Raw genomic sequence first — 26,056 nt, 5'->3', positions numbered from 1 at the left:
GCAGGCCGTCTTCCTCTAGCTTGCCTCTTTTTTCCACATACCACTGTTTACATCATCCCCAGTTCTCTGCATATGACCAAAAGGACATCCCTTTGTCCTGTGGAGTCCATCCACCTTGTGACAAGTGACGACTCCAGCCATACTTTCCCCACAAGTTAAAGTGCCCCACGCCTGGTGGCCGCTGAGCTCGTGACACCTGTGCCTGAGTTCACACAGCACTTTGCTCCCAGCCCTGAGGTGGCCACACAACCCATTGCACCAAGGTCGTCCACGACCCTTTCCTGGTGGCCTCCTGCATGCTAGGCTGAAGGGTGACTTGTCAGAAGGGCAGGGTGCATGCTGCGCACCACAGATGAGCGTGGATGTGACAGTCCATGCAGCATGTGAGCATGACATCCGTGGCCTTTTTCTGTCCCCTAGCTGGTATACATGGGCTTTGACACAGTCGTGGCCAAGGTCGCGCTGAAGGTGTTCAGGGGCAACGTCCAGCTGGCGGCTCAGACCCTCGCTCACCACGGAGGGATCCTTCCTCCTGACCTGCAGCTCTCGGGGGAGGACTCCTCGTCCACCCCATCCACGTCCCCTTCGGATTCTGCAGGTGGGTCAGGTCTGAACACCAGGAGAGCAGACACCCCAGGCATGGGCCTGAGGGAGAGGCTGACCTGGAGACTGAGGAGGATGTTCCTGGGACAGGGTGGCCAGCAGGAAGTGTGTCGCAGGGGCCTTGGCGCGGTCCCTCACTGTGTGTCTTACTGTAGGGACCTCCAGCGCCTCGACAGACGAGGACATGGAGACAGAGGCTGTCAATGAGATACTGGAAGACATTCCTGAGCACGAGGAGGATTACCTTGACTCGACTCTGGAAGATGAAGAGATTATTATTGCAGAGTACTTGTCCTATGTAGAAAATATAAAGTCAGCAGCAAAGAAAAACTAGTGAACAAAGAAGTACTAAGTTTCTGCTTATAAATTCTGTCATTATGAAAAGTCTCCTGCAGGTCTTCCTTTTGTTCTTGCTTTTCATCTGATTTTGCTGCAAGCGTGCTTCCTCCTCTGGGTACAGGAGGGGCGGACAGGGACCCTCATAGGCCTGCGGGGGCCAGAGGCTAGTCCTGGGGAAGGCACTGCCTGGCTCCGCAGCCTGCTCTGCTTTCCCCTCTGCCTTCAGGTGTGCACCCTAACTCTGCCCTTTGCTTGATTTTTCACCCAGTAGGAAGCAGGCTTGCTGCTGGAGAAGAGGGTGTCCCAGGAAGGTCTCGGGGGAAGGGGAGCAGCAGGGATTGTGACCAGACCTGTCACCCGCCTCCTGGGCAGCTTTTTGCTGTGCCTGCTGCTGAAGCTGTGGCCTCCCAGCCACGGTGTGGGCCCTGCTCCCCCCGCGTGCTCCCACACCACCGTCCCTCCTGCCCCATGGTCAGCCTTTACATCTCCGTTCCAAGTGCTGTGGGGCATAAAAACGAGGCACGGGCTGCAGTAGCCAGATGAAATTGTGGCAGACGCCTTTATCTTGAAATGTCAGTGTTGTGCTCTCAGTTCTGCAAAATATGCACTTGAAATTCAAAGCTGAAAATCAGACTTTATGTATTCAAAATTCCTCATACAAAATCTTTTATTAAATGGGAAAGTTTTAAATGCTAACCAAAGCAACTTATTTTTAATTAACATTTTTAGACTCTGCTGTCATAGGAAACTCGCTGTTAGCCAAGAGACCTATCAGAGATTTAGAAATATTTTCCCAAGATTTTGGTGGGGATCTTTGTTGTAGCTTGTGATAGAAGACTCCCTCAAGCTGTGTGGTCAGCCTTCTGTCGGCTTTAATAACTTCTTGCCATGCTGCGTTCATCTGGAGTGTGTGCTAGGGGAACACCCGGCACCCAGGCAGCTGCCAGGTGGGGAGTGGATCAAGTGCCAGGCATGTTCCCTAAGACCCTTCTAAAAGCAGCCAGAACATTCAGACGGCAGAATGGGCCACATGCTGCCATCGGGTCTGACTGCGGAGGCTGCACCACAGTCTGGTTTGGAACGTGGGAATCTTGTCTTTCTCTTTCAATGGATGGTACTGATGGAAATAAACAGTGGAAAATACACTCGGGAGTTGTCAGCCTTACTGCAGGAAATTCTGCGAGCTCTGGGTTTTACCTGTTGAGAGGGTCCGGGTGACCTGGGTTTTCGTTTCCATTGCAAGTGTTGTGAGGAATGGAAAGCTGTGCTCAGAAGCAGTGGCGAGCTGGGGTGTTGCTCAGTGGGGTGCCCTTGCCAGCATGCGCACAGCCCTGGGTCTGACCACCAGCAGCCATGGTCTCATGAAAGGCGGGGCTGTGCTGATGCCAGCGAGGGAGCAGCCCTCAGCCAGGGGTGTGAAGTGGACCTGCAGGGCTTGTGTGGGGAGCAGCCACCAGCTAAGGATTTGGTCCCAGTTGTGGCTTCTGGCTTCCTGTTTTAATGCCGATGGGAAAGCCGAGGGCACCACAGCTGCACCAGCAGGCCCTGGTTTTGTTGTGTGCCACAAGAGAGCTGCAGGAAGCCCACTCCGAAGTGGCCAGCACTGCAGAAGCAGCCAGCAGCTGAGACCCAACCTGGGCCTCTCTGGGCAGTGGCTGCAAGAGCAGAAGCGAGGCTGGAGGGACAGAGGCCTGCTACCAAGTGGTTCTGGGAGGGCTCTCCTTGAAGGGTCAGGAGAAAGGAGAACATTGCATGCCTGGTCAGGTGAGATCCCAGCAGGGTGGCAGGCTGAGTGTGGCGTATTTGTGGGCTGGAGAGGGTTCTGGACCCACAAGGAGGCGTGTGGGAAAAGAGTGAGGGTCTAAGGATTGGCGAGTCCAGTCAGCCCAGAAAGGTGGGTAGGGGCTGGCCAGAGGTGAACACCAGGTGGGTAGGGGACCTAGGGCAGCGCAGCGGAGACGGGAAGGTCAGCCTGAGGCTGTGCAGTGCAGTGACGTGCTGGACCTGGCCAGGTGTCCTTGATGCTGACCACTTATCAGATTCTGTCTGCCTTTGGCCCTGGTAATACCACCACACCCTGTCCCTGTTTTCCTGCCCAGATGCCCTGTTTTGTCCTCCCCTCAGCCAACTGAATCGATTGATCAAAGGCGAACACCTGATTTTTGGTTCTTGTGGCAGTGTTGGTATCAAACCCAGGGCCTCACAGGGGCAGGGCAAGCGCTTACCACTGGGATACACTGCTGTTTCTGGTTCCTCCCTTTTTTCAGAGCATCTGACAGACTGCACTGCACACTCTGTGTCTCTGCATTTTGGAGCTGGGGTCATCAGCGCCAGCCTAGGACTTGCTCCCTCTGGCGCTCCCCGGTGGGACTCACAGTGGTTCTCTGCCTGTGCTTCCTGAAACTTCAATTCAGTCCTGATGGCTCCCAGAGTGGACATGTGTGTTCAAGCCCACCCGGAGAACAGCACCGGTCCCATTCGAGGTCTCCTGCTTGACTGCTGGTCATCAAGAGGCCTGACCTCCTGGGGGCTGGGGAGGCTCTGGTTCCTGGGATTTGCAGGTTTGACCTGGAGCATCATCACGGATGTGCCTCACTGCTCTTGTCCCTGTGGGGGGTCCCCCTCAGGCCTGGCCATCTTGGAGAGCTGGTGCGGCCTGTGGCACGGCAGACCTTGCCGGGCAGCACCTGTACACTGTCACCTGCAGCTGCTCTCCCTACACTAGGCACCACCAAGGGGATAAGAGCTGTGGGAAGACCCCCATGGATTCAGGCCAGAAGATGATGGATGCTCCAAAGCAGTGGCACCTGCTGTCAGCTGGAGAGGCTGAAGAGCTGTCCTGGGCCCTGGCCTTTCCCACAGCCCCTTCCCCAGGAGCAGTACTGCTGGCAGCCCCTCACCACAGGCAGGGGAGGTGGCCCAGGCTGGGTATGTGCGGTGGAGCTCAAAACAGGACACACTCGCGCTTTGAGCTTTAGAGGGTGTGTATTTGAGTTCTTCATGAGGGTCCTCAGGACACAATTTGCCAGAAAAATTTGCCAAAGTAGAAATGTCCTCATTTCCTCTCAGCAGGAAGGGGCCAGCCACACGAGGTTTCTAGAAGTTTCCAGAGCTTGGGGGCATCAGACTGGAGTCCTCAAGAGTTGGGAGGGTTTCAGAGGAGGCCAGGTGACAAGGTCTTAGCTCAGGAGGTAGGGACAAAAAGGAGCCTCCCCCAGGGGAAGGGAGCCATCCCCCAGGGCAGGTACACACCTCCTCATCCCAACACATCACCTGCAGCTGAGGCTCGGCAAAGTTCAGGAGCAGAGGCCAAGGCCTGCCTCTGTGAGCCTGGGCTTGGGCACCGCCTGCTGTTCCCAGGCAGTGGCAGTTCTGTGGCTCAGGCAGCCTGCAGCGGTGTGTCCAGGGCACAGGCCACCTTGTTGCTGAACAGGCGTGACAGGCTGCGCTTGGCTGCTGGCCTGCGAGGCGTGGGTGGCAGGGCCCGGAGACCACGCATGTCCCAGAGGCGCAGCGTGCCATCATGGGACACGGTGTAGAGCACCTGGCCATGCACCTGCAGGCAGGTGAGTGGACTGTCAGACTCAGGACTCCCCCACCACAGGGCAGGACACCAGGCAGAAACCACCACAGCTGGAGGGCCTCTGCTTTGTCCCCAGGGGCAGTCTGGCCAGGCCCAAGCACCCTCCCTCCCCAGCAAGTTACTGAGGCCCCAGGAGCTGGGCAGGGAGGCTCCTACCTGCAAGCAGTTGATGACAAAGCTGTGGCCCCGGAACACCCTCTGCAGCGCTCCCGACTGCGCGTCAAAGGCCCGGGCGCAGGCATCCCCACTGCCCGTGAATACTGTGGACATATAGCAGCGCACTGTCGTGCCCAGCTGCCAGAGCCTGACCACGGCCACCTCTCTGAGACTCTGGTGTTGGGCATCTGTCTTTACCCACATCCTTCCTGTCTCCACTCACCTAGTCCCGGCTTTTATTTTATTTTATTTTTTTTGGTACTGGGGCCTGCCTCACCGGGTGGCCAAGGTTCCAGAGGGAAGCAGCAGAGCCTCCAAAAGGAACCTGAGCTCTTTCTACAGACTGGAGGGGCGGAGACCCCCTCCCCCTCCCCGTCTGCAGCTGCCTCTGCAGGGCTGGTGGCTGCCACGCCCTCCTTGGCTTCAAGTGGGCCTCACTGTCCCCCAAGTGGCCCTGTCCCTCATTAGGGCTTCCCAGGGTAAGGTCCCACTCCCAGAGCCCTTTGGTGAAGCTGGCCTCTCTGCCTGGTGTGCTCAGGATGGTCCTCACGGCCAGCAGACTCTGTCCCCTGCTCCACCCCGCACCTGCCCCCACAGGGACCAGTCAGTCCTCGGTCTGCCTTCTGAGAAGCGCCCGTCCTTCTGGGCTCACTCGCGTGCTCCTCTGACTCCTGGCCGGGAGAAGCCTCTGCCTGTCTGGCTCCCTCTTGGGTTTCCCTCCATTGTAACTTAGCCTCACAGTTCTCCAGCTTGAAGGAGCAGCAGCGTCACCTGGAGGGCCTGTGCCAGGCTTCTGATGTAGCAGGTAGCACCTGGGACTCTCCATTTCTAACTAGTTCCAGGTGATGCCTTTGGTTGGGGGCCACACGGAGAATTCAGCCTGGAGGCTGGACACCCCAGGAGTGACCCTGGCACTAAGGCAGACGCCAGGAAGCACCAGGTCAGGGGAGGAACCAAGCCAACAGGGTCTGGGCGGGAGCAGGTAACTCCTGTGGGCTGCTGGGCCCTGCAGAGGCTGAGCCCCTGGGAAGCAAGAGCCCCATGCCATTTTATCTGCCAGCTCCCACTGGCCACCCGCCGAGGGGGCTCTTTGGGGTGTTGACTCCCAGCATCCAGAGGTGCTGCAGCAGGATCCCTCCGAGGGTGCAGTTCCAGTGCCTCCCGCTCACCCGCAGCCAGAGCCTGACCAAGGCCCACCTCTCTAGGGCTCTCTGGTGTTGGACATCTGTCTCTTACCCACGTCCTTCCTGCCTCCACTCGCCTAGTCCTGGCTTTTATTTTTGGTACTGGGGGCTGAACTTGGGTGCTTTACCCCGGAGCCACATCTCCAGCCATTTTTAGTTTGAAACAGGGTCTTGCTAAGTGGATGAGGGTCTCACTATATTGCCAAGGCTACTCTCAAACTCGTGATCTTCCAGCCTCAGCCTCCCAAGTCACTGGGATTACACAGCGCCCAGCCTATCCCATCTTTTCTGTTAAAGCTGCAGGGTGGTAGCTGGCTGCAGAAGATGCACCCCTTTGTTCCTCCCTCCTCTTCTTCCTTCCCACCAAAAACATGACATGATGGCTGGTGCTTCAGCAGCTATCTTGAACATGATGCTTCATTAAAGCTAGAAGACATGTGCAAAGAATGAAGAAGCAGCTGACAGAAGGACTGAGGTGCTGAGGACCCTGTGGAGCCACCTATGCCAGCCAAGGCTGCCGGCCTCTCTTACCTGAGAGAAGAAGAATTGCTACCTCACTTAAACCTCTATTTTCCGGGTTTCCTCTCATCTGCAGTTACACCTACGGCCAAGGGGGGCCAAGCCCATGGGCCCTCGAATCTGGCTGGTTTAAGGGGGGTGTTGCTGTCTCACTTGAAGCCTTAGAATGTGTCCTTGAGACATGCTTTGACCCCAGGACCTCTGAACATGCAGTCTCCCCACATCCTTGTGAAGGTGAGGAGTCCCCCCACTCTGTGTTGGAATTTCTTTGAAAAAACAGAAGGAGAAGGAGAAGAAAAAGCAGCAGCAGCCGCTGGAGGAGCCGGTGCCCGGGGAAGGCCGGGTGGCTGGCTTTGGGCACCATAGCCAAGGCCAGTCGCTGAGGGCAGAGAGAGGTCGAGGGGACAAGCCAGGAGGAATGCAGGAGGAGCTCGGCAGGGGGCCTCGGCCGGCTGGGGCACGGGGCAGTGCGGGGACAGGTCACTTACGGGTGCCCGCGTGGTACTTGAGGGTGCTCACGCTGTGTCTGTGGGCGGGGAAGGTGCACACGTGCTCCCCCTCGTGTGCCAGCCAGCACTTGGCAGTCCTGTCCGCGCTGCCCGAGTACAGGAGCCGGTCCACCAGCTGCGGGAGGAGCAGGAGGTCAGCTGCCGGGCTCGCCGGCCTCCGCAGGGCTGGCAGAACCTCCGGGAGGGGGGACCCACCAAAGCCGTGCAGAGAGGCCCCAGCCCTGCTGAGGTCCCTGGGGCAGGAGGGAAAGGGAGGCGGCTGGCTGGGCCCCGAGCAGGGCCAGGCCCCAGGGAGTGCACTGGGCTTTGGACCCCGAGGGGAGACCAGGCTCTAACCTCCTGAGCCACAGTCAGCAAGGCCTCTGCAGCCGGCTGTCCCCCTCCAGCCCTGAGCGGACTGGACACTCCTGCACACCTGCTTAGATACGGTCCCTCCTGGGTTCAGACCTGCCTCTGCTCCTTACGACTCGGAGGCCGGACAGATGACTCATTCCCTCAGAGCCCCTGCTTGCCCTCGTGTGACTGGGAAAGATCATCCCTGCCTCAGAGGGTGGCGCTGAGGACAAACACGGGGCACAGCGCACACGGAGCCTGGCGCTGGTCTAAACATGCGGCCAACACCTCACCCCAGGTGCAGCAGCACCTCTGCCACAGCCTGCAGGAGGTCACTCCCCTTTGGCTCTTCAGTGTCCCTCAAAGGCCACGCGTTCAAGGTTTAGTCCCCAGCTGGTGTGCTGCTGGGCAGTGGTGGGACCTTTAGGAGGTAGGAGGGGGTTGGGTCTCTGCACTCGTGCCCTGGAAGGGGATGGTGGACACTGGCTCCTCCTCACTCTCTTCCCTTCCTCTGCCACATGCTCCCACCATATTGTGCTGTGCTGCCACAGGTCCAAAGCAATGTGGCCCAGTGACCAAGGACTGAAACTTCTGAAATTGTGAATCAGAATAAAACTTTCCTCCTCCTAAGGTGATCTTCTCAGGTGTTTTGTCATAGCAATGAAAAACTTAACATACCAGCTATCTTCAAAATGTCTCTCTCTCTCTCTCTCTCTCTCTCTCTCTCTCTCTCTCTCTCTCTCTTTGGCAGGTACTGGGAATTTAACTTAGGGTCTTTCTACCATGGCACCTGTTACCAGCTCTTTTTATTTTTTATTTTGAGACAAGGTCTTTCTAAGTTGCTAAGGCTGTTCTCAAACTTGTGATTCTCTTGCCTTAGCCTCTTGAGTTCTGAGATTACAGGTGTGTGTCACCACATGTGGCTCTTGGGGCAAGAGCTGACACCTGCTCTGGGCCCCTCCAAGTCTGGCCCACACCCCTCAGGCACAGTCAGAAGCTGAGCATTGAGCTTCAGAACTTGGGGGTTTGTTAAGAGCTTTGCCCCTGGTCCCCAAACCTGTGATTGTGAACTTATTTGATGTTGGGTCTTTAAGGAGTTGATTTAAGTTAAAATAAGGCCAAGGGTCATCGGGGTGAACCCTAGTCCAATCGGACTGGTCCTGTAAGAGACCAGGATGCAGCCACACTGAGAACAAGGAGAGAGGCCTCAGAGGAACCAGCCCTGTGACCCCTGATCTCACACGTCCAGCCCCCCATCCATGGCACCTGTCCTGTGGCCCGAGCTGGCCAGCACAGGAGCAGGGCAGCCCAGAGGACGCAGGGCCTCCCTGGCAGTGGCCAGGCGGGTCTCACCTCCAGACAGATGACAGAGCCCTGGTGTTCCCGGAACACGCGCAGCTGCTCCCCGCTCAGGATGTCCCAGGCACGGATGGTGGCATCGGTGCTGCCGGTGAAGGCCGTGCGTCCAGGCGCGTCCAGAACCAGGCACAGCACGGCGCCCGTGTGGCCCCGCAGTGTCTGGTGGCAGCAGCCACTGGCTACCTGCCACACCTTGGCTGTGCCGTCCGTGCTGCCGGTCACCAGGAGCCCCCCAGCCACGGCCTCCTCCAGGCAGGGTGTGCCAGGGACCTCCCAGGGGCTGGAGTAGGCCAGCGTGAGCACGCAGTTGTGGTGGCCCCGGAGCTCCCGGGACGCCTGCCCCTCGTCCACAGTCCAGACTCGAGCTGTCCGGTCGTAGGAGCTGCTGAAGAGTTGGTTGTTGGCAACGAGGATCCTGGTGCAAGAGGGTCAAGGTCAGGGCCAGGATGCCCACGGCTCTGGCGGGCTGCCTTGGCACTGCAGCTGGACAGCCTCCTGCTCTCTGCCTGACGACACCCTCACCTGCCGAGGTTCAGCTCAAAGCCCAATTCCAGGAAGCCACCAAGACCCACTGGGACGCCCCCTGACGGAATCCCTTCCCTGCGCAGAGCCACCTGCTGGCCTGGCCTCCACCCACAGCAGGGACCAAGGCTCCGACTTGGACCCTTCCACCTCTCCACGCAGCTCCACACAGTCATGAACGAGGGGAGTGGGAGATGGGGATGGGGAGGTGGGGTGCCACCCTTCCAGTTTGCCCAGAGCTGAAGGGTTTCTGGGGACACAGGCCTTCCCATTTAAAGTCAGGAACTAAGAGGATCAGCTGGCCACCTCCCTGCAGGGCCACTGGAGAGTGAGAGCTCTGGAGAGGCTGGCGGCTGAGGAATTCCACACGTCCACCCTGACACTGGCTGCAGGGTGCCCAGGGGTGACAAGCTGCAGTAGGCAGGTGGGCCCCTGTGTCAGCTGTCACGATGGCCCCATGCAGGTGACACTGCAAGCTCCAGGTCACAGCCCTGATGGGTTTCCTGGCACACAAAGGGCTGGGGAGCAAGGAGAGCCTTTTTATGCAGTGGAACTGGCTGGCCTCAGGACAGGAGGGGAGGCCTCCGGAGGCAGCAGCCATGGTTTATGGTCATTTTGCTGAATGCTGAGAAATTCTTTCCAGAAAAACACCGTCTGTCTTTGGTTCAGAACTTCACACGTAACTTCACAGGGCCTGTTTACACGCCAACTCTAAGCCCTGTGCGCCAGCCACAAAGGCCTGAGGCCATGCCTCTAGTCCGAATGGGGCATCCGTGCAGGCGTGGGACCAGGACCTGCCAGGGGTCAGGACCCTTCCTGTCTCAGGACCTGAAGGGGGTGGCCTTGGGGTGCTGGGGCGGGTAGCTGATTCCTGCCCCAGTTGGCACTGGGGAGGGATGCCAGGCCACTGAAGGGTCAGTGTTCCCAAAGCTCACACAGGCCACTCTCTGAGAACATGGGAGGCAGTGATCCCAGGTGCTCACTTGAGGCTCTCACCCACTGGACGCACAGTTACTTAATCACGCAGGCATTGACCTGAGCCGTGGGTTGAGCACAGCCTCCGATGGACAATGGTGTGAGTATGGGGGTGTGCATGTCTGTGCACATGGTGCGTGTCTGTCTGCAGGGTGCACACTGTGCGTGCATATCTGCACGTGTGCATAGGTGTGCATGTGCTGGGTCATGTTTGTGTGTCCATATGACTGCATGCTGCATGCCTGTGTACTTGAGTACATGTGTGTGCGTGTGTGCGTTGTATGCACGCACAGGAAACCAAACCAGGCAGAGCGTAATTTCCACCTCTCACTGTCTAGCGCTCCTTCTGAGTCAGCAGCCCGAGCTGGTCCCTGAGGGCATGGCCTCCCCCTGACCCCTGTCATGGCCTCTACACATTTCTTCAATGACATCTTCTTCCTCAGGACAGAGTGCTCAGAGCCAGCCTCGCTGTAAGACAAGGCCTGGGTTCTCCTTCCAGCCTCTCCTTTGCCACGTCCCTCTGCTGGCAGTGGACAGGCCTCCCACCTCAGGAGAAGGAGGGGACAACACTGTGGTGCTGGAGGCAGGGCTGGCATCCCACGCGGGGTCTCCAGATTGGCCCGCCCACTGCCCACTGCCCACGGCCTGCTGACCCCTTCTCCTCAGGGATGCTGCCTGCACACCCTGGCAGCCAGCTGCTCCCACTGTGGCTCTAGGTTTGTAGCAGCTGGACCGTTCGCCTTGCCCCTCTTTCCCACCAGCTGCTAGAAGCCCAAGCAGTGGCCTGGGACCCTCTGGCTGCGCACCTCCTGTCCTCTGTGCCTGCCCGGCCCCTCCCAGGCAGGGCCCCTCCTGCCCACGTGGCTGAGGGCCACGGTGCCAAGTCTCCCTGAATCAGGCCTGACCTCGGGAGCCTGGGGCGGCCATCACAAGTTAAGCAAACAGTATCAAATTGATCTGATCAGCAGGGGAGTTTCCCCTGCTCAGCTCCAACCCAAGTTCAATAAGGAAAGGAAAAAATCAAACTTGAGCAGGGGAGGTGGAGACTTCCCACAGCCACATAGAAAGGCGGGGCTCAAAAACACCCCAACTGCTTCTTCAGAACAATCTGCATGTCCCCCCGACCCTTGGTCCACCATCAAGTATCAGTTCAGCGCTTTCCTCCTGGTCCCCATCTGTGGACACTGGAGCTCCAACACCTCTCCTGGCACCCAGCAGGTGTGGGCATGTGCCCAGCCCCGGGGTGGGGGCAGACAACGCCATGTGTTGGTGATGCTCTTCCTCCTCCAGACCCCAAACGGCCCCGGGCAGAGCCCTCAGGCCAGGGTGCACCTCTGTCTTGGGTCTCCCTTGCTGGGGGCTACTGTCCACACGGAGTTCGCTGGAGAACCTATGTTCCCCAAGGGCCAGGCCCTATGACTCTGTCCCCCCTCAGCCTGGCCAGGGACCCCCAACAAGACTCAGCCCAAGCCCCCAGGCCAAGCTGACCTGTTCACGATGGATGTGTGTCCTCGGTACACCTGCAGGCACTGCCCGGTCAGCACGTCCCACCTCCTGATGGTGCAGTCAGCGCTGCAGGTGAAGGCAGCCTCCTCCTCCAGCTGGCAGAAGGTGACGTAGCTCTCATGTCCTGCAGAGGAGGGGAGAGGGCCCGGATGGAGCTCCTGCTTCTCTTCCAGTGAACGGGACCTGCCATTCTCCACTCACTGACCTGGGTATGTCCTCCCACCTATCCACACCTCCATTCCCTCGCCTGAAATGGGAACAGCGTCAACGCCCACCCCGCAGACCACTGTGCAGATGGAGTTTCAGTGGCAGCCTCTAGCAGATGCTGCGTGTTGGTTTCCTCCTACACTCAGGCAGAGATACTGTGGTAAGCCTGGGCTCCCCAGGTTGCTAGGTGCTGCACACGCCCTGGAACCTGACTCAGAAAAGGCTCTTTGCAGATATGATTAAGTTGGGGAACTGACTTGGGGAGGCTGTCCTGGATAATCTGGGTGGGCCCTAGATGCTGTCAGAAGCATTCTTATAAGAGAGGGAGAGGGCTGGGGGCAGTGGTGCACACCTGTAATCCCAGCAGCTTGGGAAGCTGAGACAGGAGGATCGCAAGTTCAAAGCCAGCCTCAGCGAAAAGCAAGGCGCTAAGCAACTCAATGAGACCCTGTCTCTAAATAAAATACAAAATAGGGCTGGGGATGTGGCTCCGTGAATGAGTGCCCTGAGTTCAATCTCTAGTACCCTCCCCCACCAAAAAATAAGAGGGAGAAGGAGATTTGACACACCAAAGAGAAGAAGGCCATGTGGGGGCAGAGAAAGCAGCCTATGTGGCCACAGAAATGCCAGCCTTCACCAGACACTGGAAGAGGCAAAGAAAAGATTGTCCCCTACAGGTTTCAGAGGGCATATGGCCTGCTGACCCCTTGATTTGTCCCAGGGACGCTTACTTCAGGCTTCTGGCCTCAGGAACCGTGCAAGAATAAAAGGCAGCTGTTCAAAGGCACCAACAATCTCCAAGGCACTGCCATAATACGGGGACGAAGAAGACACACTCCAGCCTTCCAAGAGCGCCCCCAGCCCAGAAGGAAGGTCATCGGGTGAGGCCTGTGGCCCAGGGGCTCAGCAGGGACAGTGGCTGAACCAGCTTCCCCGGGGCCGAAGCCTGAGTGCTAGGGCCAGAGGATCTACACGGGGAGATGGAGTCAGGGACAGCAGACGGACTTGGGCTGTCCATGCTGGGGACATGTGGAGGCTCTCACCAGAATGTAGGGGCCTAACAAAAGTGGCCCAGGCAGCTGGAGTAGGGTGAAGCACGGAGGCCAAGCAGGGGCCCAGGTCTGGCCCTGTGCACCCCAGCCTTGGCTAGCTGGCCTGCATCCTGCCCTCAGGGGCCCCTGCTAGGTAGTGTGATGGCCCCCGTGTTCATGCCAGAGCTGTTGTCAAGCTGGCCTGGGGCCCTCGGGGGATTTGCCCAGGATGATGCCAGTCCTTCAGGTAAGGTGCTTCCACCTGGGAAAACAGCTGTTGAAAACGGGGACATCTGAGAGGAAATCCGGGGCCCAAATCAGCAGAATCAAAGGAAGGTCCCACACGGAGGGCCAAGGAGTTAAAGCACTCACGTATTTGGGGGGTGCACTTATTACATTAGGATCTCATTTTAAAGAATTTTTAAATCTTATTTTAAATTAAATTAAACCAAGAAAAGCACGGATAAACCAGACCCGGTTAGTGAGTGGCACGATCTTTACTCCACGGAACTACAGCCACCCAACCAGGGCTGCCAAAGACCCAGAATGGTTTGATGATATTTTAAAACCTCGTTCAGCTGGCTGGGGCCCGGCAGACAGGGACTTCAGGGTGCTGTTAAGCTCATTCTTTCTTTTCTTTTCTTTTGTCCTGGGCACAGGCTGAGTTACTTTTGGAAGAAGTCAACTTCCTGGGTTCTAAGAAACAGAATTTTTTTTTGAAAAAATAAAAGTTTTCCAGTCTTCTTGGAGCACACACACCACGCTGCTCCGAGAACAACGTAGGAATTAAGTAAACACTTGAAGAAGTGGCAGATAATGTTTCCCTTAAAAGACACATCGGCGAAAAGTCGAGGGCAAAATGGGTTTGGCCAAACACCGCCAGGTTCTCGCCAGCTCCACAGAGTTTGTAAAGTCCTTTCAGGCTGTCAACAAACTTTCCCTAAGATTGTCCCAGTCTTCCTGCTGCCACCACGGGGGATGGGTATAGCCCCCAGCCTCAGGGTCCCCGAGGGCCAGGAACACCCCAGGATGGGAGGGCAGTCAAGGTCACCCAGGTGCTGCACACACCAGCCTGTAGGGGAGCCACAGTCCAAGGCCCCCTGAGGACCCTGGACACAGCTAGCTGAGGCCAAAGGGAGGCTGAGGCATTGAGCCAGCTGCTCCCAGCCCATCAACGTGGCAGGAAGGCAGAGGGCGGGGCGAGTCCAAATTAACCCCAGGAAAGCAGGTAAGAGCCCAGCACAGCCGGTGAGCAAGGGCACCTGCGCTCAAGCCACCAGACCAGGACTGCGGCAGACCTGGGGTGTGGGACAGCCTTATGACGGTGGAAGGAAAAAAGGGACAGAAACACAGACTGCAGATCCGTAAATATGTAAATGCACACGAAGAAGACAGGAGGAGATGGGACTGAAAGGGCCCAAGTGCTTTTGTTTCCTTTGGGGTTTTTGTAGGGCAGGGGCTCTCCACCACTGAGCTGCAGCCCAGCTTCTAAGGTTTTCAATGTAAAAAACCCCTGAACCCGAGCCAGGCTGCCCAATGCCCTCGGTCATCCGCCTTCCGCCAGCAGAGGCTGCCACAGTGGTCAGGGCTCTGCTGTGAACGAGCCCCCTCCGAGCACTCACCCCACATCTGAAAACACACCGCTTGGGTCCCATGTCAGAGCCTGCCAGCAGAGGGGCCTGGGACGCCCTGAGCACACTCCCCAGCTGGCGCCACTCTGCTGTGCGGCCCTGACCCCCTTGACCAGTATTCCACAGACCCAGGCCTGTGGGGTCACCCCAGGGGGCAGGAGGAAAATATGCACACCAGATCCTGAGCCCATCATACCCCCAGGGACCTCAGTGCCTTGGCCTTCAGCTGTTGGAATTACGCAGAGTAAGCAAAAACGCCAAGCTAAAAATAAATATTTTTGAAGGATGAAGAATGCAGATAAGATGCAGCTATTATGTTCAAAAGAACACACTAAGGTCCAGGGTTTTCTGCCAAGGTAGCAGCCCTTCCCACCTCCCTGAGCACCCACATGCTGACAGGAGTCTGGGGGCAAGCTGCTCTCTCCCTGCTCCGTGAAAGCAGCCCAGAGGCCTAGCTGGGGACCCCCACCTGGCGTGTGCCCTGACTGTGTGAAAGGAAGCCTTCCATCCTCAGTATCCCAGCACTAAACCACAAAGCAACCGGCCACTCCAGCAGCCACCAGGCAATAGGGATGGCACTGTGCTCTTGACATTACCCAGCTGTCTGTGGCACCTGTCCACTGGCCAGAGCTAACTGTCCCTGTCCTTGAGTCGTGGACTTCAAGGGAGTCCTATCCTCCCATTTCCAGAGGGGTGCAGACACCCACGGTCCTTGCTCAGGAGATGCTCTCCTTAGCCCTGACCCAGAGGGCCCGCAGGCTGACTGTACCCCTCTAACCAAGTCACCCCATCCTGCAGAAGTCCTCTCTACAGCTGTCTGGAGGTGACTGTGCCCCCGCAGAAGAGGAGGCAACAGCCCTGTTGGTACTTGCACTGTGCCCAGCCTCTCTAGCATCCTTCTCTTAGACGCTCTTGAGTTACCTGCTCCTGGGGGCCAGGCCCCCACTCACACAGCCATAGCGCCTCATGTCCTCTGGGGTGAGGCTGAACACAGACGCACAGGGCTGTGGCTGAAAGGAACACGGACAAAGCCACTGGTAGTGCATCTGCCAACCCCCGCTGGGGACCCAGGGTGGCTGCAGCCTGGGCCTCCTGGACTGCTGTGGTGGGATCAGGCCCTCCGGCCCCCAGTTGCTGGCCAGGCTGCCCACATCTGGTCACCCATGTGCAGCAGGGCTACTCCTCCCAATGTCATCTGCAGCCAGGCCATGGCCCTCCCACAACCTCCCCCAGGCTCTCCTGCCTCCCTCTCTGCCTCAACTGGCACCCCCAGGGCGCCCACCACCCCGACAGTGGTCTCCAGAGCACTGAAGGATGAATTAAGCACGGGTCTTGTACCTCAGACAGACTGTGTTCTGATGGAATTCTCCCTGACCCAGGCAAAGCGGGTGTTGTTCGTGCTTGAGCGCCTTCCCAGCGAGCCCCTGTGCCCTTCTAAACATTATGTCTGAGTGGTATGCACAAGGAAAAAGTGCACCTCGGCTCCTCAGCCAGCTTCCTGCCCATTCCACCTCTTCTGCTTTCCCTGGTCCTTTGGGAGTCTCACCTCGTGCCTTTGCTTCTGCTCTACCTGAGGCCCAGGCACCCTCTTCCCCTGAACCCATCAAACATGACCCTGGCTCATGGAACACACTGGGAATAGCAGGAAGTGTGTGGAGTAGCCACGTGGCCTGGAAACGTCAGGCTTAGTCCCTTACTCAGCAGGAACTGCGCAGGACAGGTACTGCCATTTTAGGAAATGCAGTTTATCTCTTTGATCCATCAAAGTGCTCCCAAGAAGTAGACACCCACTGCATAAAGTGAAAAGGAGAGGGCCCGCGGATAATTTCAGTCCGAGCAATTCTCTTTACAGAATAGCTGGTAATTAAGCCTTCTTCTTCATTGTGAGCTCATCAACTGCATTGGAGAGCCCAATTCCATTAAGAGTTGAACGTGAGCTGAGTGTGGTGGTGCAGGCCTGTAACCCTAGCAACTCCAGAGCTAAGGCAGGAGGATGGCAAGTTCAATGCCAGCCTCAGCAACTTAGTGAGGCCCTAAGAAATTTAGTGAGATCCTGTCTCAAAATAAAAAATAGAAAGAGCTGGGGAAGTAGCTCAGTGACAAAGCACCCCTGGGTTCAATCCACATTCCTCCTACACACAAAAAAAGAGGTAAACATGGTCATATGAGGGCAGCCCAGCAAGCCAGTTCTGCAGGTCTGCAGCTCTTCTGGGGCCCCTAAGAGCAATGACAATGACCCCAGAAAACCCCCACCCCTCAGAAAACAGCCCTCGCTCTTTGTGCCCGTTCTACCCCTTGATCCCAAATCCCTCAAGCTCTGAACACTGAAAACTTCTGGCCCCCTGACCACCCTCCACTGCTGAGAATAAAACAAGAAGCCCATCTTCAGAGGAGATGCTCATGGCACAGTCACCAACCCCAACCTTCTGCCCAAGAAATCCAGCCACGACCAACTGACAGGTTTTAATTTGGAGGCTTCTATAAGCTTAGAGCTGCATGAGGGGTTAGCCCCGGGCAGGACTGGAGATATGCCTGGATCTGCAGGCAACACTAAGGACCAGGGCCCCTCTGGCTTGCCACCCAGCCTGGGCACAACTTCCCCTGCAGTGGTGCCCCAGTACAGGTTCAGCCACACAGCGGGAAGAAGCCCTCTCTGCCCTGAGCCAGCCGTGAGACTGGGACAAGTCTGGTAGCACACTGGACCTTGGGGGTGTTGAAGACAGCACCCGCCCCATGGGGCAGAGTCTGGAAATCACTGAGGGGCTCTGTGTGGGGGTAAATAAGTCTATGAGGACTAACCACACAATACAGGACACACAGACGTGCATCTATAAGACTTAAAGAATGAAACAAATGTCCAGACATCTTACTAGTCTCTCACCCAGACCAAAACAAACTCTTCAGGAAGAGGGAGCGAGCAAGACCTTGCTTTAGTAGGTGAGCACACAAAAGAACTACAACACGTCCCTGTAATTCTTGAGAGTTGAATCAGTAAAGTAACTTCTCAAGATCGAAGATACTCCATCCCCTCTGTCCTCAAAAAAAAATTTGAAATGTCAACCTTAATAAGAGCGAAACCAGCCCTTGTAGGAATGGGCTACGGTCCTTTAATTCAACAGCTCTCTGCTTCGGTGGGGATGGCCCTCAATGGGGACAGGTGAGGCACCCCTCATGGAAAGTAGATAAGCAGCTCTGGGACCACCAAAGTGGGTGTGAAGCCAAATGTCCAGATGCCCAGCACAGAGCTAAGCACAGGGTGGGCCCTGGAGGCTACAAAGCTGCCCTGGGACAGGCCCGTGTCCACCAGACCAGAACCAGCCTGGAGAAGACTGGAGCTTACCTGGGGAGAAGCCCACCGAGCAAGTGGAGTTCCCACAAGGCTCGCTGGCCTGAGGGCTCCCCAGGCTGGCTGAGCATTAGGGCCACCAGAAAGGCCGTTACAAATGCTCATTCTGGGGCTTTACTCATGGGGAGTCACTGGAGCCCAGGCCTGAGACTGCATTTCTGAAACCTCCTCCAAAGAGTCTTACATTTGGGGATAGATACAAGTTGGGTTTAAATTTTCTGACTGATCTCAGCTCTTCCATTTCTAGGTGAGTGCCTCTGTTTGGGAGGAGTGTGTGTGTGTGTGTGTGTGTGTGTGTGTGTGTGTGTGTCTGTGTGTGTGTGTGTTTGAGGCCATCTCTTCATTATCCATACCAACTCCCAAATAACCGTTGATCCAAAATTCATTCCTATGGGGCTTTGAAATCTCTACCTTAACTTGTTTTTAACTTGAAAACAGCAGTGTCAGGATCAGCCAGTTTGGAGGCTAACATCCTATCTCAGCTGGAAGGGCTGGGTGGGGCCACCCAGGATTTGCTGATTATGGCAGAAAAGTCCACAGTGATAAAAAAAAAAAAAAAAGAGCTACACCCCCTGGTGCAGGAAGTCTAAGGCCCTGTGAAGGTTTGTCAGGGGGACTGCCCAAACTATGCAGCAGCCTGGCAGCCAAGGTAGAGTGGGACCTCACACACAGTTCAGAGGCCAGGCCCTGGAAAGGCCCAAGATGGGGTAAACCCAGGGCCCACTCTCCCAGAAAGAGTACACACACAAACCAATAGCGTTGCGGTTGCATGGGACTATGTTTACTTTACTAAGGGAAGGCCTCCTGATATTTCATCTCCTCCTCAAATATGCAAAACAGATTGAACAACCACCCTGACCAATCCCACTCCTCACCCTTCCTTTGCAGCAACTGGAAAGAGGCCTTAGAGAGCTTTGCAGGGTGGCCGTAGGGAAGGAGTTCAAATTTCAAGTCGACCCCCACTGCTTGAGCTGCCCTGGGCAAATTAACACAATGGGAAGATGGCACTGTAGCTGCACACCACCGCAGCCGCGCCCCCAAAACCCCCCCCTTTTTTTTTTACCAAAATGCCCCAAATAGGAAAAGTTGGCCAAAGGTCACCAGATCATCTAGCGACCTGGAAAGATCTGCTTAGCAGGAGCAAAAGTGCGAATTCTTTTGTTTGCTGATAGTGTTGGAAAGGTAATGGTTTCCAGCAGCCAGCGGACAAGTCATCTTGCCTGCGCGGCGGGAGCCCCTCTGCCCACCGGGCCCCACCCGCACCGTCCCACCCCAGCATCTCCTCTCGCCTGGTCGGGCGCTCACGGGTCGGGCGCTGGGCCCGGAGGAGCGCTCCTTCAAGAAAGTGAGGCGATGGGCTGGGCCGGACTTTTTGAGGAAGGGTCTGAGAACGAACTTGCTGAGACCCACGGTCTGGGGCTGGGGGCGGGCAACTAAGAAGGCAGGCAGGGGTCGCGGGAGCGCCGCCGTCAGGTCTACCTTGCAGGAGCGCGCAGCACCGGCCGTCCGCAGTGCTCCAGAGCCTGGCCGTGCCGTCCTCGCTGCCGGTCAGCAGGCGCTGCCCATCCGGGCTCAGGCTCAGCCAGTTGATGCCCCCGCGGTGATCCGCGCAGACCCTCAGGGACGACCCGCCGCCCCCCATCCCGCCGGCGGGGCCGGGGACTAGGAGCAGCTGGCTCCGCTAGGGAGGGGCGCTCCGGCGTCCTGCAGCGGCTCCGTGGGGCCGTGTCCGCCCGCGGCCATCGCGGGGTCCCAGGCGCCAGACTTCTGCGGGGGCTCGCGGCGCCGCGGGGTCAAGTCAGGGGCCCAAGCGTCCCCGCCGCCCACCGGCCTTCGGCAGGAGGCTGTGCTGAGGCGCACGATGGACCCCCGATGGAGTCCCAGGTGCGTGGACACCAACCACCCCTCTCTCTCCGGAATCTGAAGATCCCACCCCGCCCAGCGGGCCGGGCAGCAGCGAGTCGGGGGGGCGCAGGGAGGCCCCCGCCTCTCGGCAGCTGCGGGCAGAGGAACCCGGGAAGCCGAGTGCCCGGCGCCCCGCGCGCCCTCCCGGCCCGCGCCGCGCTCCGGAGTGGGCGGCCGAGCGCGGAACAATACGGCCCAGCCTGGCTCCTCCTCAGAGACCACCCCTCAACCTGTCCCCTCCCACTTCTCCGGCTGCGCGCCAGTCGCCACCCCGCGTTCCGCAGCCACCCCCCGCGGTCCCCTGTGTCAGGCCTCCTCCCGCCGCCCCCACTCGAGCCCGGGGGACCCTACACGTGCCACCCTCCCGGCGGCCCAGGCTGCCCCTCGAGGCTCTGCCCCCCGCCACTCCTGCCATCCCTGTCCCTTCGGCCCTGGACGAAGGAGGACGAAACGGACAGAAGGGCCCAGGGGCTTGGGGGGTCCCCTTAGTGGGGGACGCGACCGGTAAGCCCCTGTTGGTTCCCTCTGGAAATCAGGCGCACACCCCGAATTCGACTGGAGACCCGCCGGGGGTAGGGTGCGAGCCGGTGGGGGGTCCCTGGAGCGCCACTCCTCCCCCACCGCCACCTCCGCCCCTCGGCTGGGTGCGCGCCGCCTGTGGCCCCACCGAGGTGGGAGCGGGAACCCGCAGCGGCCGCCGCCCTCCCTCCCTCCCTCCCGAGCGCTGGTTCCCATTAGAGCAGTTCCGGAGCTGACTTCGCTGGGGGGCGGGGCAGGTGACCCCCTACTCGGATCCTCCAGGTCCTAAAGGTAGCAGGGTTTCCCGTACCCTCCAGAGAAATCCCTTCGGCTTCCCCCAACTTGTAGATCAGCTTGCACCTCAACTTAAGGAGTGTCGACTTCCACGAAGTGACCTTGGCAGGTGCAGGGGAGCAGGTGGAGGAGAAAGGGGCGTTCTAACTGAATGTGGAGTCGTTGGAGGAGAGCAAGGATGGTGGAGGCGGGTTGAACCCAGGCAGGAGGCTCCAGGAGAGAGGACGGCAGAGAGCGGGAGGAAGGGACAGGCTTCGTTGTGCCCAGGGTTGGGTGGATGAAGACAGTTTTCAGATGTCCCTAGTGGCTCATCCTGAGTTCATGGGGGGGGGGGGGAGACCTGTGAGCTTCAGGGAGTCTTTGCATCTTCATCTGGCTTGAAGACTGGTGGCCACCAGGTGAGGTAGGCTAGGAGGTCATGGGCAGCTATAGCACCAGCCCTGGGAGAAGGTGAGGTGAGCATGGTGGATACCAAGACCCAAAGAACAGCCAGAGAGGACCCATATGTTCTGGGCAGAGTTAAGGAAAATCAGGACCCCTCCCAACAAAGAAGGGGAGGGTGTTAAAGGGGAGAGGCCAGGGCGGTGGGATGGACATGTAGGGCCCTCAAGGAGCTTTCCCGGCCGTGGGCTGGACAGGACCACCGTGCTAGGAGAACAGTTCCACTTTCCCATGGCCGAGCAGTGTTCACTGAGCAGGATGGGACCCTAGGCTTCTGTTCCTCCATCCAGCTGAGGTAGGATAGAAGAAATAGAGAGAGAAAAGAGACTGAGGGTAAGGAAGAAGAGACTAGCCATGAATCTAAAAGCCCCAGGCCCATTTTTTTCTTCCAGGCTGGTCACTCCTAAATTTCTGAAAAATCCACAAACATTAGAGTTACTGTAAATAAACTCATTTATGAAAATTCTCTCATTTTGATTAAAGTTTTAGAGTACTGTGAGCCCACAGGATGTATTTTCAGATTAGATAAAACAAAGATGTGCTTTAAGAAACCTGTCATCGAGGCACATTCCAAAGCCTGTCTAGACGGAGGAGGTAGTGTGAACCTGAAGACCCTGGAGGGGACCGGAGCTCCCTCAGTGCCCAGGATCAGAGAGCTGAGCTCACCAGGCCGACCTCGTGCCCACGTGCCTTCCCAGCGCCCCCTCACAAAGTTGCCTTTAAAAGAAGAGCCCATGGGGCTGCAGCTGTAGTTCAGTGGTGGAGTACTTGCTGGCATGTGCAAGGCCCTGGGTTCAATCCCCAGCACAGGAAAAAAAAAAAAAAAAAAGCCAGATACCCTGAAATTGTATTTTGCTTTCAAGATGGCACAGGTTCTGCTCTGAGAATGTGTATCTTCACCCTTCCTAGCAAAGCTCTTGCTCTCTTTGCTAAAACCTGATTTGCACTTAAATTTCTTCTATTTGTCAAGACCCTGGAAGGTCCAACTAGAGGTGACTTCTACCTCTGCAGAGACCTGCTTGATCCCCCTTATGGTGACACAGCCACCAGCAAACTATCCATCTCCATCCTCAGCCTCCAGCATGCAGAAGGTATCCAAAGCCACCAGCTGCCACCAGCTTCCCAGCCCTCAGTCCTCACACTGCTGACCTCTACCAACTGCCTCCTTCCAAACTGGATTTTTTGTTCCTGCCTTTCCCTACCCCTCACTGCTTGGGCACAGTGTGGCTCCCTGGTGGGGGATGACCCTTGCCATTCTTGGGGAAGGGGTGTACTTCCCGGTGGATGGGCATGCAGTAAAGGTGTCTGGAGCCAGCCTGTTTCCCTTTTTGCTTTGCCATTTGCAGGTTACAGGCTGCTCTGGAAAATCTAACAGGAGTACCAGGACGTGGGAAAGTCGGAAGGCAGCACCCAGTTCCCCCACCTTGAGATACAGCTATAGCCATCCAAGAGCCAAGCTGGTTTGCCAGAAAAACTGATATCAGCAATAACTAGTCCCCCCCCCCAAATTCCTCTTTACCTCTCCTCCAGAGCCCCCTAGAGTCCTCATACCTCCTGGAGCAGGAGAGCACATTGTTTTACAGAGGGGGACACCAAAGAAGAGGTCCTGGTGGGGTAGGCAAGATTCAGAAGCAGGGAGGGGTTGGTGTGTGATCGGCAAAAATGGGTGAAATCCCCACCCTGGCACCAGTGGAAAAGATACTTTGCCAGGGAGGGCCATGCCCACGTGCCACATGGATAGCTACAATTTCAACTGCTGTGAAGAACCACCTGCTGGGGTCTCTGTGGGAAAGGTGGGTGTTCTCAGGACTGGGAGGTGGCAGAGGGAGGCACCTTTTGGGTGCCGACAGGAAGGGGTCAGAGCTTTTTCAGAATTGTTCTTTCTCTCCTGGTACCAGCTGCACTGCTACGGGGAGGGTGACACGGCTGTCCCTATCTTCCTTGATGGGGTACCTAGCATGTGTCAGGTACTGTGCTAAGTGCTGGTATTTCTCAAGAGGATAAATGTTCCCAGCCCATAAGTCATCTGTAGGAAAAGAGTTCAGAATTTCCAGAAGGAAATGGGAAGCCCCTGAAGGTTTTTCAACCTGGATGAGAGTGGGTGACCCAAGGTGTATTTTTTGGAAGATCAAACTGATATCAACAGAGGAGCTAGTTGGAGAAAGGCAAGCAAGACCTGGAGGGGTACGCATAAGGAGCTGAAGATGATAAGGTCAGATTTAAAGGTTGCTAAGAAAGAACTTACAGGGGCTAGAGTTGTGGCTCAGTGGTAGAGTGCTTACCTAGCACAGGTGAAGCACTGGGTTTGATCCTCAGCACCAACCACACAAAAATAAATAAATAAAAATAAAGTCATTGTGTCCACCTACAACTAAAAAAAAATATTTTAAAAAGAAAGAACTTACAGAGAGGAAGAGTTGAGATGTTGCAGAGAAGGGGTGATGGAGTGAGACTCTGAAGAAAGTGGAGAGGAGGGAGCAGGAGAGATTTGTATTAAATGTGTGGCGAGAATGCCTGATTCTGGATGGGTGTGAAGGAGGCAGGGCTCCTCCATCTCAAAAGCACCAGCCTCAGTTATTCAGGGCCCAAGTCAATCATGTGTAACCATGGTGGTGGGAACATACGGCTTTATTATATTGTTCTTAATACTTTACACTTGAAATATAACAAAAATAAGTTACAGCTTGGCATGGATATGCACACCTGTAATCCAGCTGCTCAGGAGCCTGAAGCAGAAGAATCGTAAATTCAAGTCCAGCTTGTGCAACCCAGCAAGACCCTGCCTCAAAATAAAATCAATCAATCAATAAGGGCTGGAATGTGGCTCAGTGGTAGAGAGCCTCTGGGTTCAATCCCCAGTAGAGGAAGGAAGGAAAGAGAGAAAATGAAAAGTCAATGCACAGAATGGGAGAAAATCATATATCTGATCAAGGCCTATAATCCAGAATATGTAAGTGTGTTCCATTTCAACAGTAAAAGCCAACAATTCAATTTTTTTCTTAACCATGAATGTGTGTATGATTTAAAGCCTGCATCACTTCTTGGGATGATGAGATTCCTAAGTCCAGAGCCTGCTGTGTAAGCACCTTCTTCATCCTCTTGGTCCTGAATCTACCTCACTGAAGTTTTGAAGCTCCAGTTCCTGTGTACACCCTCCTGAGCTAGGAGAAGTCCAGAGTCCTCTCAGCCCATTTCCCACCTTCTCTTCTGACCCTTCCTGGATTCCCAGGGACAGGGCCAGGAGAACCCTTGGGTTCCAGGAAGGCCTGTCCAGCCTGGGCTTTGGGGCCAGTTGGAAGGGTACCTGGAGTACAAGAGGTGGGTATCCACTGCTGCATCCAGTTGCTCCTCACTCCTGCTGCGTCAGTGAGCACCCAGAAATCCAGTTCTAAAATGGAAAAAAACTGGAATAGACGTTTTCCCTAAGATGACATACAAGCGTCCAATGAGCTCATAAAAATACTCATCTTTCGCTCTCATTAATTACTGCATTTTCCTAAATGCAGTGAAAACCACTGTGAGATGCCACTTCACACCCAATGGGATGGGTGATTGTAGGATACAACTAATAATAATAAAACAGAAAGCAGGTATTGGCGAGGGTATGGGAAGACCCCAGCCCCCAGAGTGGCTGGCAGGAGACAGTGCAGTTGTGGGGAAGCAGTCTGGCAGCTCCTCACACTCTAAGATGAGAAGCTCCCGTATGCCCCTGCAAGTCCACACCCAAGAGACAGCATTGTTTGTAATAGCCAAAAGATGGAGACAGCCCCAAAGTCCATCTGCAGATGAGTGGACATACAAAATGTGACACCATGTATCCATGCAATGGAGTGCTGTTCATCCCTAAACAGGAATAAAGTGCTGATACACGCGTGGAGCCTGATTTTCTTTTTGGCCGTTTGTTTATTGCAATGCTGGGGATCGAATCAGGGCCTCATGCATGCGAAGCAAGCACTCTACCATTGAGCTGCATCATCAGCCTCCCAATAGGTGAAAGCTATCCATCACCAAAGACCACATATTGAATGATTTCATTCATAGAACATATGCAGGACAGGGAATTCTGCAGGGACAGACTTTATTACCCAGTGGTTGCCTAGGGTTAGGGGAGGAGGTTCAGGAGAGTAGGGAGCTGATAGGTAAAGTTTATGGGGTTTGCTTTTGGGGGTGATAAAAGTGTTCTTTATCTGTGACTGTCCTGCACATCACTGAACTGTATACATGACTGAGCAAACCATGCAATGTGTGAACATCTCGATAAAGCTGTTTTTTTGTTTTTATTTTTATTTTTTTTCACATATTTAACATTTTTATTACTTTTATTTTAACCTCAATTCTAAGAATATAAAGATCATATATTTGATAACTAAGTAATTTTCAAATTGACACTAAAATACATTAGGATTAAAATGAGTTCTTTCCAACCACCCATTTTGCTACCTTTGCTGAGTAGATAATCTGTGCCAGTCATTGTGAAAAAGTCTTTATTTTAAGAAAAAAATTTAGTTAACAAAAAATTTAACAAGTTTCACTTAGCAAAATACACCCAAAAGGAAATCACAATACAAAGAAAGCTTTAAGTCAAGGCCTCACCAATTCCTACAGTATTAGTATTGTGTCTCAGTTCTCAAAACTAACTTTAAAAAGCTTAATCTTAACCTAAAAATTTTAAATGAAGAAGAAAAAAAAATAGAACAAACAAACATGAGAATTGTTTCTCTTTGAATTAGGGATCTAGCACCTTTGAGTTCTCCAAAAAAGTACATCTCCCCAATGTGTTCACTGTGGTGTTGTGTAAAAGATCCACATTTAACATACTTAAAACTACTTTAACTCAGATAACATCACTCTGAAGTATACTACCAAAATGTTAATCAAGAAAAGCGCAAGAAAATAGTTTTTAGTTTACTCAATATCACATGCTAGAAGAAAAGTTTGCATGAGAAAACACTGAAGAGGTCATTTTTTAATCCAGATTTCACAAACTCATGGTGCAAAATGGGTCCCACAGCTTTCTCTAGTTATAAACTGCTTTCACTGCTTGTTGGCTGCCTGTGAAAATTTGATTGAAATAACTCAGATGTTACTACAAAA

The 26,056-nt window shown here is 55.4% G+C and overlaps 2 protein-coding genes across 3 annotated transcripts in view; one reads left to right on the top strand and one right to left on the bottom strand.

Annotated features, from left to right (window-relative positions):
- The window catches only part of Nub1 (negative regulator of ubiquitin like proteins 1), a 30,907-nt gene extending 28,820 nt beyond the window's left edge, over positions 1-2,087 (top strand). For both annotated transcript variants that reach the window (XM_026379808.2, XM_026379809.2), the window contains exons 14-15: positions 421-598; positions 759-2,087. In XM_026379808.2, the coding sequence (XP_026235593.2) occupies positions 421-598; positions 759-937 (357 nt within the window). In that variant the 3' untranslated portion in view covers positions 938-2,087. The remainder of the gene's footprint in view (positions 1-420; positions 599-758) is intronic.
- Positions 2,088-4,321: 2,234 nt separating this feature from the next.
- On the bottom strand, positions 4,322-19,445 carry Wdr86 (WD repeat domain 86). The gene is made up of 6 exons (XM_026379814.2): positions 19,283-19,445; positions 11,571-11,712; positions 8,580-9,000; positions 6,873-7,008; positions 4,682-4,785; positions 4,322-4,498 (listed from the first exon to the last, which is right to left on the bottom strand). The coding sequence occupies exons 1-6, from the start codon at positions 19,443-19,445 to the stop codon at positions 4,322-4,324; spliced, it is 1,143 nt and encodes a 380-aa protein (XP_026235599.2).
- Between the last annotated feature and the right edge of the window lie 6,611 nt (positions 19,446-26,056).

This window comes from Urocitellus parryii, chromosome 3, assembly GCF_045843805.1.
Source record: "Urocitellus parryii isolate mUroPar1 chromosome 3, mUroPar1.hap1, whole genome shotgun sequence".
In the NCBI taxonomy this organism is placed as follows: domain Eukaryota; kingdom Metazoa; phylum Chordata; class Mammalia; order Rodentia; family Sciuridae; genus Urocitellus; species Urocitellus parryii.
The sequence above is the reverse complement of the archived record's forward strand: the minus strand, read 5'-3'. Positions and strand labels throughout refer to the sequence as shown.

Coding starts and splice junctions, on each gene's coding strand:
- Wdr86 (XM_026379814.2), bottom strand. CDS start 19,445: ATGGGGGGCGGCGGGTCGTCCCTGAGGGTCTGCGCGGATCACCGCGGG. Junction 7,009..8,579: donor GCTCTGTCATCTGTCTGGAG/GTGAGACCCGCC, acceptor CTCCTCCCGCAG/CTGGTGGACCGGCTCCTGTA. Junction 4,786..6,872: donor CAAGTACCACGCGGGCACCC/GTAAGTGACCTG, acceptor ATATGTCCACAG/TATTCACGGGCAGTGGGGAT.